Source organism: Chaetodon auriga, chromosome 7, assembly GCF_051107435.1.
Source record: "Chaetodon auriga isolate fChaAug3 chromosome 7, fChaAug3.hap1, whole genome shotgun sequence".
In the NCBI taxonomy this organism is placed as follows: domain Eukaryota; kingdom Metazoa; phylum Chordata; class Actinopteri; order Chaetodontiformes; family Chaetodontidae; genus Chaetodon; species Chaetodon auriga.
The window spans coordinates 18440833-18456190 of NC_135080.1; the positions used below are offsets into that span (position 1 = coordinate 18440833).

The 15358-nt window shown below is 41.4% G+C and overlaps 1 protein-coding gene across 10 annotated transcripts in view; it reads right to left on the minus strand.

Moving 5' to 3' along the window:
* Positions 1 to 6481, minus strand: part of kirrel3b (kirre like nephrin family adhesion molecule 3b) — a 163809-nt gene extending 157328 nt beyond the window's left edge. For 8 of the 10 annotated variants that reach the window (XM_076734456.1, XM_076734453.1, XM_076734462.1 and 5 more), the window contains exon 1: positions 6036 to 6301. In XM_076734456.1, coding sequence (XP_076590571.1) covers positions 6036 to 6156 — 121 coding nt within the window. In that variant the 5' untranslated portion in view covers positions 6157 to 6301. Of the gene's footprint in view, positions 1 to 6035 lie in introns of all 10 variants that reach the window. The other 2 variants (XM_076734460.1, XM_076734457.1) reach the window with 2 other exon arrangements.
* Between the last annotated feature and the right edge of the window lie 8877 nt (positions 6482 to 15358).

Consider the following 15358-nt stretch of genomic DNA (forward strand, 5'->3'; position numbering starts at 1 on the left):
TTGATATCTTTTTCATAAAGATTATAAGTGAGAGCTTTAAGGTTCTAGCTTTATCTTTCATTAACTGGACCAACACAAATGTAGAAAGTAACTAAAGGGTAATATGTTATTTGCATAATAGCAACAGATAACAGATTCATCATTGTTTTGTTCACATATTTTACATTTTCACCCACATAACCCTGTGTTCTTGTTTTGTGCACCATCATCATTACAGATGTTGAGTCACGCTCTGTGGTGTCACCCATGCACAGTGAATAAGGTGCATTGTGTTTTAACTTTATCAGAGGCAGAACTCTGTATTTATGGATCTTTTTTCTTTTTCTTTTTTTTTTTTTTTTTAAATACAGTGTGCGGGCCTTTTTCTCAGCTAAATGCTTCTGTACAGTATAACTCGTGGAACAGGTAAAAATGTATTCACTCATCCCTGTGGTGAGAACTTTCATTCTTTTTTTGTTATGTTATGATATGTTATGGGAGAATGTGAGACAAAACGAACATTTAAGTGTGTGGATGTCTTGAACAAAAGCTTTATTAATGCCTCAAATTTACAAAGCGGGGTTTTGACAAGAAAGAAACAAACTTTGTATTGTTACATTGTTTGAACCCACCTGTGTTTTACAAGCAATCACAGATCCCTGAAGCAAGTTTAAAAAATATCTATCAGAACCTCTGCTAGGTAGAGACAGGATTAGCAGAGGAGAGGCACAGTCGAGCTAAAAACACCAACATTTCTCTTTTAGCCCTGCTGTGCCAATGCTTTGTCCTCCCCAAGGAAAAATAACACAGTATGATCCACCACTACTCTACTTACAGCACACCCACAACTGAACACACATGGACCTGAGGACCTGCCTGTAGTTGCTTTAGTGGGAAAAACATAGCCTGTTGTTGCCTGTGCATTAAACTGCAATTTAGAAGCCGTTAATCCACCCCGTAATCTGTCACCAAATAAAATCCAGACCAGGGCTAGCGAGGGCTTCCGCACACTTTGCCGCATTTGACTGCATTCTTACATTTGGCTTTTTTAAAATTCTCCCAACTATCTCTCTTCCTGTCTTCCGAGGATAAAGTATCAGATGGATGGAGATGCGGCCACAAAGAGCTGAATGAAGAAGTGCAGATGCTAACCCTGCCTTCACAGGTGACCTAGTGGTCACGACAGCATCTGGTTGAATTACTTAACACTGCCGCCCAACAGACATGTAATCCGGGATAATGCCCTTTTGCTGAGTGCTCCAATCTGGATAAATTCATCCCTGAGGAATGAGATCCAGTAGCAAAGTCTCAGAGCGAGAGAGAGGAGATGAGGAGCTTGGGGGTTGATTGGTTGGTACTAAAGAAAACTGTTGGGGCTGGGAGGAGAGTCTTCTAGATGGATAATGAAGCCCAACAGTAAACAGCTTGATTTTGTTGACTGACTGCATGAGAGGAAGCAGATCATTGCCTGGTTTTCCAAGAACACTCCAAACTAATCATATTCCCTTCCCTGGCTGACCTGAATCCTAGCAGACTCGAAATGAGGCTTTCATCCAAACTGCAGTCACTGGATATACTGTACTGAACTTCCATTCTGCATTTTTATTTTGGTACTGCCTACAGCGGGAAAATTCACAACATTGTGTTCTTACATGAACACATGCCCATCGCTTTAATATTAGGCCCATCTCTCCCTCTTTTCTTACAGGATATCAACCAAATGTAAGTCTTCGCCAAAACTGATTTTTCTTGGAAATTGCATCTCTCATTAACGCCACAACCACTGCCAAACACTGGGACTTACAAGTTCCAGCTGTCCAGCGGCAGCCTCTTAGATTATTTATTCATATGTTTACTTATTACCGTAAATATCCAACAGGGCACTCAGCTCAGAGGGATTACAGTGGTCTTAATCTATCGTGGCACAGAAATGAGCAGGGGTCACAGCGGCTGAGGTGACTTAAGCCGGCTAGCCTTGATGGGACATGCAGCACAAACAAGAAAACAAACTGCATGCCACTGGGCGCCATTATGAGCTGATGACATCATCTGTCACTCACTCTGTTTCGCATGGCACGAGCCAGACAGGGTTAGCATTACTCAAGCAAACTGTCATGTATGGTGACTGGGTAAGTCACACTAACAGGACAAGGACAAGTCTGTGATTTCTCACCAGGCATATTAATTGCAATGTACCAGACTCCCGTCAGAATACACACAAAGCTCACAACCAATTTAGTCTCCATTCTGTGCTCGTTAGTCATGTTACTTGTGTTTAAAATGTGACTGCTGGAACGACGACACTTAGGACAACATGTAAGAAAGATGTATATTGGTTTTAGCATTCCGATAGAATGGGGATGAATCAATTAATTATCTCTGAGTTATTATGGTCATAATCCGTGCATTAGGCAGCAGTGTGTCTTGCTTACAAATAACTATTCATAATTATGAGGCTGAAAATTGGTATTTCTGTTTGAGTAGTGTTGTGAAATGTAATGGGCTGTATTTCTCTCTCTCTTTTTTCTCCTTTGGAGAAGGGAGAATGATTTCTCCGTCTATAAAAAATCCACACATCCAGACATGACATTGGAAAGACATTTAATTATACTTTGGTTGAGAAATATGTATCAAAGCCTGCCGCCCATGAAAAGCGGATTTAGAGTCGTCAGACAGCAGTTAATAGACAGCAGTAAATGAAATAGGGGCTGTTGGGGGTACTAAGACATGCTTTCCAGGACTAAGAAACAGCTTAGTGTGGCTGGGTGCTGAAATCGGGAGTTCTGACACGAGATATATGAGGGGGTGGGAGATAATGAAGGCGACTGGGGGGAGGGCAGGGGCAGGAGATTTTTAAGAAGATTGAGATTCATTCCTGTGCAGCAGCACTGCCCCTAGTGGGCAAACCTTGAGTCAAGGATAGCCCAAAAAGATTTAATTTCCCTGAGAAAGTGGACCAAAAATGCAGTAATTTCACAAGGTGTCATTCAGAGTAAAACAGAGATAAAGAGACAGAGAGACACAAAGGAGGAGAGGCGGGAGATGAGGGGGGACAGAGCCCATACACGTAACGCTGAGGATGTTTGATTTTTCTCGAGCACATTTCCTTCAGAGCCTGGCACATCCAGTACAAGACTATTCTTAAACTGCCCCTCCTCCATCGGGACATTATGCTCTCACATATTTCACCCTTTCCCCGACAGAGGCGAGGGTTCTCAATCACACTGAATCTCACAGCAAAGGAATTAAAAAAAAAAAAAAAAAAAAAAAAAAAACAGAAGGAGGGAGGTTAGCCAGAGAGGGAGAAATGTGTTGCCGCAAGGTGAAGAGTGAAATCAAGAGAACAAGAGCCAAGTGAAGAATGTGAGAGCTGCTGGACGCTGTATAGAATGGATGAGAGGAGGGATGGGAAGGAGGTGCGAGGAGATGGACGAGGTCCTGGACAAGTTTGGCCTGAGGTGAATGTGTTCCTGGAGACTGTCTCCCAGACCCTCCTGACTGGTGCTGTGTCATCTGTCACTGGCGGGAGAGGTGACAGCAAAAGAAAATGTGCCCTAGATGTGCACAGTCAACAGCACCGTCAGGACGGAGAACAGCTTTCCTTCTCCTTATTCTCCCTCTTTAGCTTGCTCGCTGTGGACCATTTATTACTCAAAGTTGAGAGGAAAAGAAAGAAAAAAAAACTGCTCATTGCCTCTACATATGGCCGAACTCTTCTCTCCGCTTCCCTCTCGCTCATTCTTTTCGCGCTCTCTTTCTTTCTCCCTTCTCTTGCAGGATATCTTCGCTAAGTATATGACTGCTATGGCCACAACTCCCCTCTGTCCCCCTCTTCATAAAAACAAGATTGTTTTCCGCTGCTTTCTGCTGACAGTGGTTCGGCACATAAACAGAACCGTAATTTGTACAACAACAGTAAGATACAGGGAAGCACTTTTTTCTCCCCAGAGGCATGCATAGAGAAGGTAGGTTGTTATCCCCTGTTTACCTGGCAGGGGAAGCAGTATTTTATATTATGGTAATAACCAACTGTGCTGAAATGCACAGTAATCCCATCTCATTCCAGTTGCAGCAATTGCCTCTTTCCAGCCAGTACTATCTGAGATATGGTGTTGGTTGTTCCTAGAACTGTGGCTAAGCCTGCAATGGTATGCGAATAAAAAATGTGACGGTCACAGGATGAAAGTCCAAAACAAAGTGTGCTGCATGTCAATAAATCAACCCCCCCCCCCCCCCCCCCCCTGCAGTTTTAATGTCTAATATAACTTGGATGTTATTCACGCTTTACGCTTGCAAGGAATGGAAATACAATGCAGGGCAGTGGAGACAGAGTAGAAGTTAGTGCAAAACCTAGCAGATGCTTAACAGAGTGGAGGAGAAGAGACTAATGACTGATCATGTATTTCTGCATCACAGTAAGCACAGATGGTGCAGAAAGAATTGACAATGAGATCAGGGGAACAGAACACAGCCAAGCAGCAACATCAGGAACAGTTACAGCGTCTACAGTGCCAAGTCTGATGTAGTATAACTGCCCCACACCAAAAGCCGTGACCTAGAGGCTCATTGCGCTCTCTCTGTGGACTTGCATTGCTTGTGTCGCTGTCCCAGGTCATACACAGTCATAAAGAAAACAGGCGGTAAAGGGATTTAGACCCATTAAAGCACAGGAGATGAGAGGGAATTAGAAGCTTCATCACTCCAGTCACTTTCAAATTGGTCTGTCCTGATATCATTATTTTCTCCTCGTTCCTTCATGAAAAATGAGTCGACAGAAAAGTAGAATCGCAGCAAATTGCTGCATTTGATGAGTATTTCTTTTCTTTTGTTTTTTCTCCCATTTAGGCTATAAATCAACATGTGGAACAGCTGAATTCAATGCTGTAGAAAATGATCTTGTTTACTAAGCTTCATCTATTTGCCGCTGGGTTAGCGGCGTGTTACCGAATTGGAGCTGACAATTTCAACACAACGTGTGGACAAACTAAGATCTCAGACTGGACAAGGCTGGATTTTGCCTTTTCTGTGCTGTTTTTCAGCAAAGATTGACTGCTTCCTCTGGGAAACAACTGTACACACACACATATATAGACGCACAGATCAAATATGTATAGAGAGAGACGCACAGACCCACACTCATTCAGTCAGCACCCTCCATAGAATGCAGTTCAACGTGACGGGGTCAAACTTTGAAAAGAGACGGTAGCCGTGTCATTGACCCAGACCCTGCGGAGCGGAAAGCAGGGAGCTCGTTGCAGGTCGGGCATGATGCTAAGAGCCGACAAACATCCAGTGTCTGATTCTGCCCTGCGCGGGTCCGTATATCACACAGACACTTCGCAGGTAGAGTTCTGCTGTACTTTCCTCACCTCTATTGTTTTCCAAAGACAACCACCTGGTGGCAAGCTGGGGAAACAACTAATCCATCCTCATTCTGTCCACAAACAGACTGTCTAGGAATAAAAATAACAACAGCAGATACTGTCCAGAGGGCTGGAATTGCCAAGCTATACTCATGAGTCTGCCTTCTGAAGCACTTCACCGTTAACTTTTTCTCTCGCTTTTCTTTTGACCAGACCCCCCGTGGTTGGACTCAATGGGGAAGGGCTGTCAGTTCAAAACAATGTGACTCAGGAGTGAACGCTTGACTGAACTGGACTGGGGTTAGAGGGCTTTGTTTGTGTGTGTCTGCGTGTGTGACAGGAATATCAAGCCCGCATAGGAAGTATTTAACTTGTCTGGTCTGAGAGCAATGATAAACGACTGATGGAGAAGGAAGTGGAGGCTATAACTGTTTGCAGCTCTTTCACCCCAGGACAGCCGCACAGACTTTTTCCTCTGACTTCCTCCTTTCTCTTTTGCATCATACATAACAGTGCACATGGGAGTGCTATCTTACAAGCAGTAAAAAAAAAACAAAAAAAACACAGATGGTAGGACAAGCTCAGCCATCATAGCAAGATGAATTCAGAGACACAGTTCCCAGCCAGCAAGTCACATAGCAATCACAAGCACGCGAGATGTGATGAATAAGCAACTTAATCTGGAAAACTTACCATGTCCGGAGATCCACAGGAGCAGAAGGACCCAAGGGATCATGACTGGGGAGTGGAGAGGGCAAAACCTACGGAAAACAGTGGGCGAGTGTGAAATTGAAGTTGGCAGGCACAAACACATGCACGAGATGAGACAGTGCTCCTCTGTGCTGCTGGGGGGGACGGATGCTACAGTCCCTCTGTGGTGTCTCCTTTTACCAGAGGAAGGCTGGTAGTCTGTCTTCAGTCCTTCTGTTGATTCTTCTTCCTCTCCGTCTCTCCGTGTGTCTCCTTCCTCCTCTCTGTGTCACTCTTCAGAGTTGCCGGTGGTAAGCTCTGCCTCGCACGCTCTCTTGTTGATGTGAGCTTGTAGACTTTCTGTGTCTTTGCTGCTGACTCTGAGCACACACTCACACGCTCACTCTTTCTCTCTCGCTCGCATGGTTTCTCATTGCCCATCCATTCTCAGTCTCTTCAGCCCTCACTTACCCCCCCACCCTCCTCCTCCTCCTCTTTCTCTCTCATGCGCTCTCCCTCTCTCTTGCTCTACCACTCACGTAGCAGACACAGTCAGGGGATAGAGCTCCACAACTAGACTCCTCCCTCCCTCCCTCCATCCCTCCCCCTCTCCCTCCCCCCCGCCTCTCTCTCTCTCTCTCTCTCTCTCTCTCTCTCCGTCTCTCTCTCTCTCATCCTGGCTGTCTGGGTGGCTGTGGCTGAGTGTGAGGCTGGGAGACTCAGGTCCTCACTCTGGGAACGAGAGCTGCCATGGGAGAAACAGAGAGGGTGCAGTTCCAATTAGAATGAGAATAGGAGCGGCTGTATAGCTACAAATAACACAGACATCCACTCAAAAAAAGGCCAATTTCACCCCTCCTCCCAGTCAAGACCCCTGCCTTTTTTGGATTCTGTGGATAGATCTGAATTTTTTTTGGGGGGGGGACCCTGAGAATGGATAAAGACCACATTAGCCTTCGAGACCAAAGCCGTAGTATTCATTCATATCCAATATCAAATTTTATCAAAAGTGAATTAGATTCATAGTCACACTCAAAGAACCATAATGCAAGACATCATAAAATGCCTAAATGCACTGCATCCTTACAAACTAGTTTTCCTGGTTATGCCTCTTAAATATTTAAAAAGGGGCATTTCCTCTGTTATGTTGCAGGGCAAGGTCCATATATAAGAGGGCCTTAAATGTCTGGTACTATAAAAACACAATGCTCTATTGTACTTTAGATTAAACTGGCAATAGACAAGAATACAAAATATCATCCTGATGTAAATGTTGATAGCACAGTGTAATGGCTATAGAATAATGGCACCATCACAGTTAGATTGGTTCCCTATAAGTCTCATTTTCACTATGCAATTTTTTCTGCCACCGGGCACCGTCTACAGGGAAAATGAAGGCTGAATGGTGATCCAGTCAGACTGGCACCGCTTCTATCTGCTTTCATGTCTCCATAATAGATTAAATGAATGAATGAATGAACTCTTTCTCCTAATGTTTTCTTCTACTCCCCCCTCTACCTCGACGCCAACCCCAGCTGTAGCTAGGCAGAATACATCATATTCATATGGAATTTTTTTTTTAATCAGGTAAACGATCTCCTGCATGTCCTACATGATGTTTTAGCTATGCTAGCTGCATGGCTCTATGGCAGTGTTGGTCAGTCCACCACTATGGATGGATGGATTGCGATGATGTGAGGATCATGGTCCCGAGAGGAGGAATCCTACTGACAAACTAATGCATCGATTGTCATTAAATTTGGTTTAGACATTCATGCTCTGCTGAAGCTGAATTGTAATAACGTTGGTGATCCCTTTTCATTTCATGTGTCACCATCATAAGGTCAAAATTTCATTTTTTTAGCACCTTGATTCATGACGACTGAATGGCTGTTTTTGTAACTAATGCTATTGTTTTCGTGCTTGTATGTTTTTAATTTATTCTTCTGAAACATTTTATGTAAATCATAGGTCAGTTTGTAGATTGTACACTTATTTCTTCTCTCTTAATAATCTAGAACAGATAAAGCCTCTTAAGATACTGTCAAAATATCTTCAAGCCCAAACAGCACAGCTCCCCTTTGACGTTGTCCGCGTAGACACTGTAGGATCTAGATGACTTCAGAATGTAGGATTAGGTATATAATGCTCTCTTTCTTATAAATAATGATTGACATTCCAATCTGGACTAGAGGGACAGACCCCCAATAATGTAAGATGTACAGTAATGCCCAGTACCTCTAGATAAGATAGCTTTGATAATGACACAGTAAGCAATGCATGAGGGCCTAGTCTACGTCATATCAATTTAATCCACCCCTTTGACTTCCTAATCTAATCAAAGGGCCAGAGGATGACAGGTGGTCTTTTCATCAGTGCAACTAACAGCTACACACAAAAACAACCCCACTGCGGCTGAACTAGAGGATAACAGATTTGCATTCTGCCCAAGAACATGATGAGTAGGGGCAAAGAATAACAATGGAGCTTATGTGCTTGAAGGTTGAGCAGTGAGGGTAAACGAGGTAAACAGGCAAACAGATTTGTATGTCTACAACCCACAATCATCTCCTTGGTACAATAAACCCTTAGCCTGGATTCATTTTTTTCTGAATGTCTCAAATAGTTGGACACATTTGAGGATGATGAGCTGAACTAAAGTCAGCTGGTTTTGTCATTGACATTAAATGAGATCAAAATCCTACAATAAAGAGGTTAAATCTGATCCAAACTAATTGGTAGAGACGTAAAGTATCTAGAAAGGGTTTACTCAAAAGGTTAGGTGAAACAGTCGAATGTCATTTACACATAAAAGACCAGTGTTTTACCACTTTTTCCCTCAATCAATTCCTCAGCCAGTTTGAGAAACTGAATACACAAATTCCACCTCCCACCCCTCAAAAAAATACATTATAATGTCCTTATGCAGGCAAAGCCGGAACATTAAGAGATGTAAAGTCTAGTAAAGGGCTCATACACTGTTTAACCCACAGTGCACCCACAGGGGGCATAATCTTAAATGACTCGGGAGACGGGGAAGTCTTCTTCTGTAAGTGTAAGAGCCTCTTTATACCAGCTATGACCATAATCCACAGACAAAAAGACATGCTCAGAAGGAAGTGAAAGTGAGCTAAAACAAGATGGAGATATAATGTTAAGCGGTTAGCGCTGCCTTTTTTAGGTCTTTTCTACAAGAGTGACGTGTTAGAAAAGTTAGTTCAAGGTCATTCTGTCCTGTACTGATCATCATTTTATGATGCTTTAATAAAGCCTATGCAGACTTCATATGTATTCACAAGAAAAGCTGCCATTGCAAGGATGCTCCTCCCTCCTATCGATAACAGTGTCACTGATACATTCCAGTCAGTATTTCCATATTGGGTAATGTTTATCTTGCAGCCTCCATCGAATTTGTGGTCATCAATGTTGTTTGTTTAGTTTGATAAGAAATATCATATCCTCCTTCCCATATACACTACCATCTTGGTATTTTCAGACATTTATTGGCAGACTGCCTATCTCAAATGGAGAATAAAAGAGTGCAGCTGCACTGCAGTTCCAGGTCAGTTGGAGAGTTTGACCAAAAAAAAGGTTTCAGATGTGGATGTGTTGTGCTAGTAGGGGCAAATGGGCTAATGTGGCTTTTGGCCTGTAGCCTCAAGCAGAGATGGGGAGCATGTCCTTTTAACTCCCCCTCTTCTCCCGTGGCCCCACCGTCAAACCTGAATGACTGAATAGGTCAATTGCTAATGACTCCTCTATGTAGAAGAGTACCAGCTGACATTCATTGCCACATCATTAACATTGTGATGTAGGTTTAGGAAAACACCATGAGTTAAAATCAGCATGTTACTGTTATGCCCGTGATGTAATGTAAGTGCGTTATGTAACTTAAAACAGTTACTTTTGATTTCACATCAGATGTGAATAGCCCTCTCCTGGGTGCAAGTCTGTTTGTTTGTCTCATCCATCCACCCCACCTTCTTCCAAATGTGGACTTTCTTGCTCTTTATACCACACTGCCTGACTACCATAATACTTACTAGGGCCACTAGAGGTCGCCGCCTGACAATAAACGTAAATATAGGTTGGAGTAAGTTGCCTGCACAGTTGACCTATACAGCCTTTATGTTATGGCACTTGATGACATTTGTTTGATTTTGCACAGCTCCCTTTTGGAGCCACAAAACTTTTTTTTTTTTTTTTTACAATTTTGTTTACATATGCCACAGCACTCCCAAAAACCTGTAAACACACTTTGACTTCGATCTGTACACTTACAACAAAAAGTCAAGGCAATAGTTGAAAAGCAGATAAAAATGCTGGTGGGGGGGTTGCCATGCTTGTGCTTGCTTTGCACAGATACTAGAGAGTCCTATGCAAATACCAATCTTGTATGACTTAAGTTATAGTTTTTACAGGGTTTCATGTGTCAAAGCCATGATTGTATTAACATGTATCTGAAGCCTTCAAGCCAGGCCTTATCATTTAATGTAACTGTGTAACAAATCCATACTGTACATGTTTATTAAAATAGTAATATCTACTGCATGCCAGAGGGCTGTACGATGGTAGACTGATTTTCATGTTAGTACGACTTTCAAAACACAGGATTATGCATGGCAGCCTGCAGTTTCTCTTCAAGTGAGAAATGGCAATAAATCTTATTTATTCAGTACTTTCTCAAGCCTGCATGTCAAAGCTCAAGGAGCACATCTTGCACTGCACAGCAAAACAGCAGCTCCTGACTAATTTAATTAATTATGCTGGGTTAGAAAGTGACCTTTGAAACTTGAAGGCTTAAAAACTACCAAGAACAGATTGAGAATCAATCTAAAACTAAAAGCTGGGAGAAAAAAAAATGCAATTTGGAGGACATGAGTAATGCTTCATGGCATTGAATGTTAAATTGCTTATGGCAATATAATGCTTGATATAGAGAAAAATAAACAAAGGATAATAACTGATTATATACATACACTAATTGTAACTTCTGGAACAATACAGCTACCGTGGGGAATAAAAGAGAGTTTTGAAGCTGTACTGCTTGCCTGTTTTGTTCCCTGCAACCCATGAAATCTTTTGCCTCCTCCCCATTCCTTCACAAGATGAAATGCAAAATCTCATTCTCATACACAAAAAGTGACACATTAAGATGATGGACAGGCACTCTGTTTTTGAGCTAAATAGAAAGTGACATATCTGTTTATTTCTCTTGGGCCTGCATATCCGCTGCTGAGACACCGAAAGGTCTGAAACACTGCTATCTGTGGACGTGTGTGTGTCCCAGTGTGCACGTGTGTGTTAAGTGTGTGTTACCATCAATTTGTATTTTGAAATTAGCAAATCAGCCAGTTGTCTTTCAATGAAGGACATCCACTCAATCTTTGTCAGTTAGATGATTCCCCAGAGATGCTACATCTCGAGCCCTGATGCCTCAGAATCTCATTCTAATCAAGTCGGCAAAGTGGCAGAGCAGAGGATCTAAGTGAATGGAATTAAACAGTATGGCAAGGTGCTGGAAGGAAGCTACAAGACTGACAACAGCTCATTTTCAGCCAGAGCACTTTTTAAGACAAGGATCCTTGTTGGGTGAAACAGGATGCTGGTGGCCTACTGTTCATTTGCATTTTATTTAGAATTAAATGTAAAACAATGCAAATGCATTTGTTGTTACTGTGTATCTCCATCAGAGGATTACTATATAATATAACATTTCTATATCTAATTAACGCCTGTTCCTTCATCAGATCTGACCCTGACTTGCATAGTAACGATTGCTGCTGATGCCCTCACTGACCTAAAAACAACACAAACACATTATTTGTACTATTTTCATTTCTACCACTGCAAAGTCAAGCTCACAACCTTATGGATCAGTCTTTTAGCTGCACTGTGCTTTATCTGAATGCTTTGGCTTTACTGATATCTCACCTACACGCAAGATACTTGCCCTCCTTGGGACGGCACTCTGCTGACTTTGCTGATATAAACTAAGACATAATTATGCTTTGAAATGAAGTGAAATTCAAGCTACACAGCAAGAACTAAAAAAGGAAAACTGCAGGGTTCAAGAGAAGAGCAAGAGCACAACTAAAGAAGCTGTGGCTGCAGACTTTGCCAACCATTAATCAAACTAAAATGTGGTTGCTGAATAAAAATAATACGAATACAAATTGCCATTTGATCTCTATTAATCAGCCTCTTAATTCCTTATATTATCAAGATACCATGCGCTAAAATTTTACTTGTCTTTTCTTTCTATGCCTTTTTTTCTGAGTAATTTATGTGGCAACAAGAGTCTATTCTATTTGCCTGTTGCAGTTTTTTTTTATTGTTTGCCAAATTACAGCAAGTTAAGCCATTATGATTACACTATAAATAATGTCCAAATAAATAAATGCAGATGTCATCCTCTCAGACATTACCCAGTTTAGTCTACACGTTGACTATATTTTGATCACAAGCTGGGATCTAGTGTGCTCGGAATCCCACTATGACACAGTTGGCAAGCCCGTTCACATCAAAGTCAATGCAGCATTTCTTTGCAAACATGTCCTTTTGTTCATGGAAACTGAGCAAATTTTGTTTCCAAAGCATGAATACAGCCTGGTTAAGCCTGGAGCTCTTCTCTGACTCAGTCAAGTTCACACAGCTACGTGGTGGCCGGGTCATTTGACTCTTCCCCATTTGAATTTCATCTGCCGTGGAATTGAGGTTTTTTACATGGTATGCAAAACAGTGATATAGATTTGTTTGCCGTGCTCATATGGAGAAAGGTAAAGAGCAATGGTCAGCAGTATGCACCTCAAGAAAACTTGTCAGGGGTCACAGGGCTTTGCATAAGTCAAGCTGGATTCCCTTCTTAAGAGGGAAACGGGTACATGTTGTTTTACATCTGACAGATCGATCATCGACATCTTCATTGCATGCATTCCCCCTGCTGCCCCTCTTCCCTGACATGGTGCATGGTACATAAAAGCAGTGTGCTGAACTATGGATTTGCCCTCAGGCTTGAGGAGGACTCACCGTATGTCAGTGGAAGAGAACTGAATACATCAGCCGAAAAGGAAAATATCAGCGAAAGGAAGAAATTTATGTGTTATTCCAATTACATTTTGTAGACTGTGTGTCTTTGTGAACAGAGGTTATTAATGCGCCAGTCTTGATGACTGGAATGCATTCAAGTCCTAACTCAAGGATTAAAAAGTCCAATGTGGGAAAGCAAACCTCTTAGGAAAATGAATGATAATAAGGACGAGTGAATTTGAATAACAGAAAATACAATGTAAAATCAACAATAATCGTAGTAACTTAAACCCTTCCATTTAGAATTGTTCCTTGACAATCTAACTCACCATGTTGAGCAGTTAAAGATGGCCATGTTTGCTTTCTCACACTCCTTCTTCCTTTTTTTTTTTTTTTTTTTAAATTTATTTATTTATTGTAAATGCACACAGACATTTAAAGTGCCTTGGGGCAAATTTCCAATGGAAGCATCCCCATGGAGGATACGTTGCGCTGAACTGGGATAGCATAAACACAGGAATGGCGCATTTCTTCAAAAAAGAAGTAAAATGCTGATGTTCTGCAGAAAAGAAACATGAGGAAATATGCTGATCCAGCCCATTGCCCGCCTACACTAATAATACTGTTATCCTACTATAAGTGTTTTGCCAATGGTCTTAAATGAAAATACAGAATAAGCTGCTAAGTCTGAGCATCTCAGACGCTCAAAGCCAAGCCTCCACCATCATAGGCTAATTACTCTTAAGAAACTTTAAATTTAAATAGATTTCACACTGTAGCCCAACATAATAAGAGCCTCACGAATAACACTGCATCAGATTTGTTTCCTTACTATATATTATCACTGAATGCATAATTTTAACAAATCATAGGTACAAATATTTGCTTTTGCTGTATTCAACAAGCCATCTGACAGTTTGTGGTGGTGTGTTGTTGTCTTGAGCAAACTGTTTTTTTCCGTCTTAACAGAGAAACAGTTTTAGAATTTTTGAATAGTTGAAACCCCCTTGGCTGCTCCTTATGGAGTTATATTGGGTAAAGTAGAATAGATTATCAGATATTACTCCTCACATGGCTGATACACTGTCTTCCACAATAACTGATGTATTCTTTACTGATAAAAGTGTTTAAAATTAAGTTTATTCATGGTTACAAATATGACTTTTACATATACAAATAGCTTTTTTCAGAAGCCTGTTTATGCAAATCTATCAATCTGAATGTTGTGTGCACCATATCAATCCAACAACTGATTGATGCATACTCAAGACAGTACCTGAAATACATGCCAGCTGGATTTCTGGAGGGTCTCTGTGCTAAACAGTTGTTGGTGGGGGTGTCACTTGCTGTGGCCAATTAACACTATTCACACATCATCATTTCACATGTGTAGGCCCATCTGATCCAACTCTAAATTCACACAATAATTACTCATAGGAGTACAGAAAAATCAACTGTACAATACACTCTCCACAGCCATATGTATGAAAACACATGCTGTCTCTATCGTCTTGATCGATGATGTTATATTCAGCTGTATCTCAGCTGTAAGGATGAGTGTTACTTGAAGACAAGGGCACTGAAATTAAAATACAGCAACTAAAGGCTAACAATAACTACTGAGCAACTAGAAACAACATGCAGCCTCATGCAATCTGAGAAAACTCTTTTTTCTTACATTTGTGCAGATAAAATAGATCACAGTGGTTAGTTCTCCACCAGGGGTAGATCTAGGATTTTTTCTAAATCAGAAGCCATGAAGTGGCCACATTTTACACGGAGGGGCCAAGTATATGTCCAACACATCAGTAAAGTGTACATTTCACCAGTCATTTCTCTCTCTTTTTTTGCCAGTGGCTGTATAACTTTGAGTGACGACATGCATCATTGAAATAATTTTGCAAATTGAGCCTTGTTCAAGCACATTGTCCACTTCAAAAAAGCAGAGAAAATAAAAAGTCGTATTCATTGCATTTGAACCCCTTACTAGTCCAGTCTGTCCACCTATAAAAGGCATACCCAAAGTAAATTGATAGCTGTGCTTGAACCATTTGGAGTACATGCATGGTCGTGGTCTCTTTTGAAAGGTAGCACTCTGAACTTTTATCCCCAACTTCTACTGGCAAGAGAAGTTTGAACACCCTGAAGTAGAAAGGCTTTTTTTTTTTTTTTTTTTGTTACAAATAGATAGCTGGAAAACACAATGGGACCACAGCACGAACCCTTACCCTAGTCCAAGTTCTAAAAAAACTGATAATACCACAGACACTGAATATTTTCAGATATTCTCTGGTAGT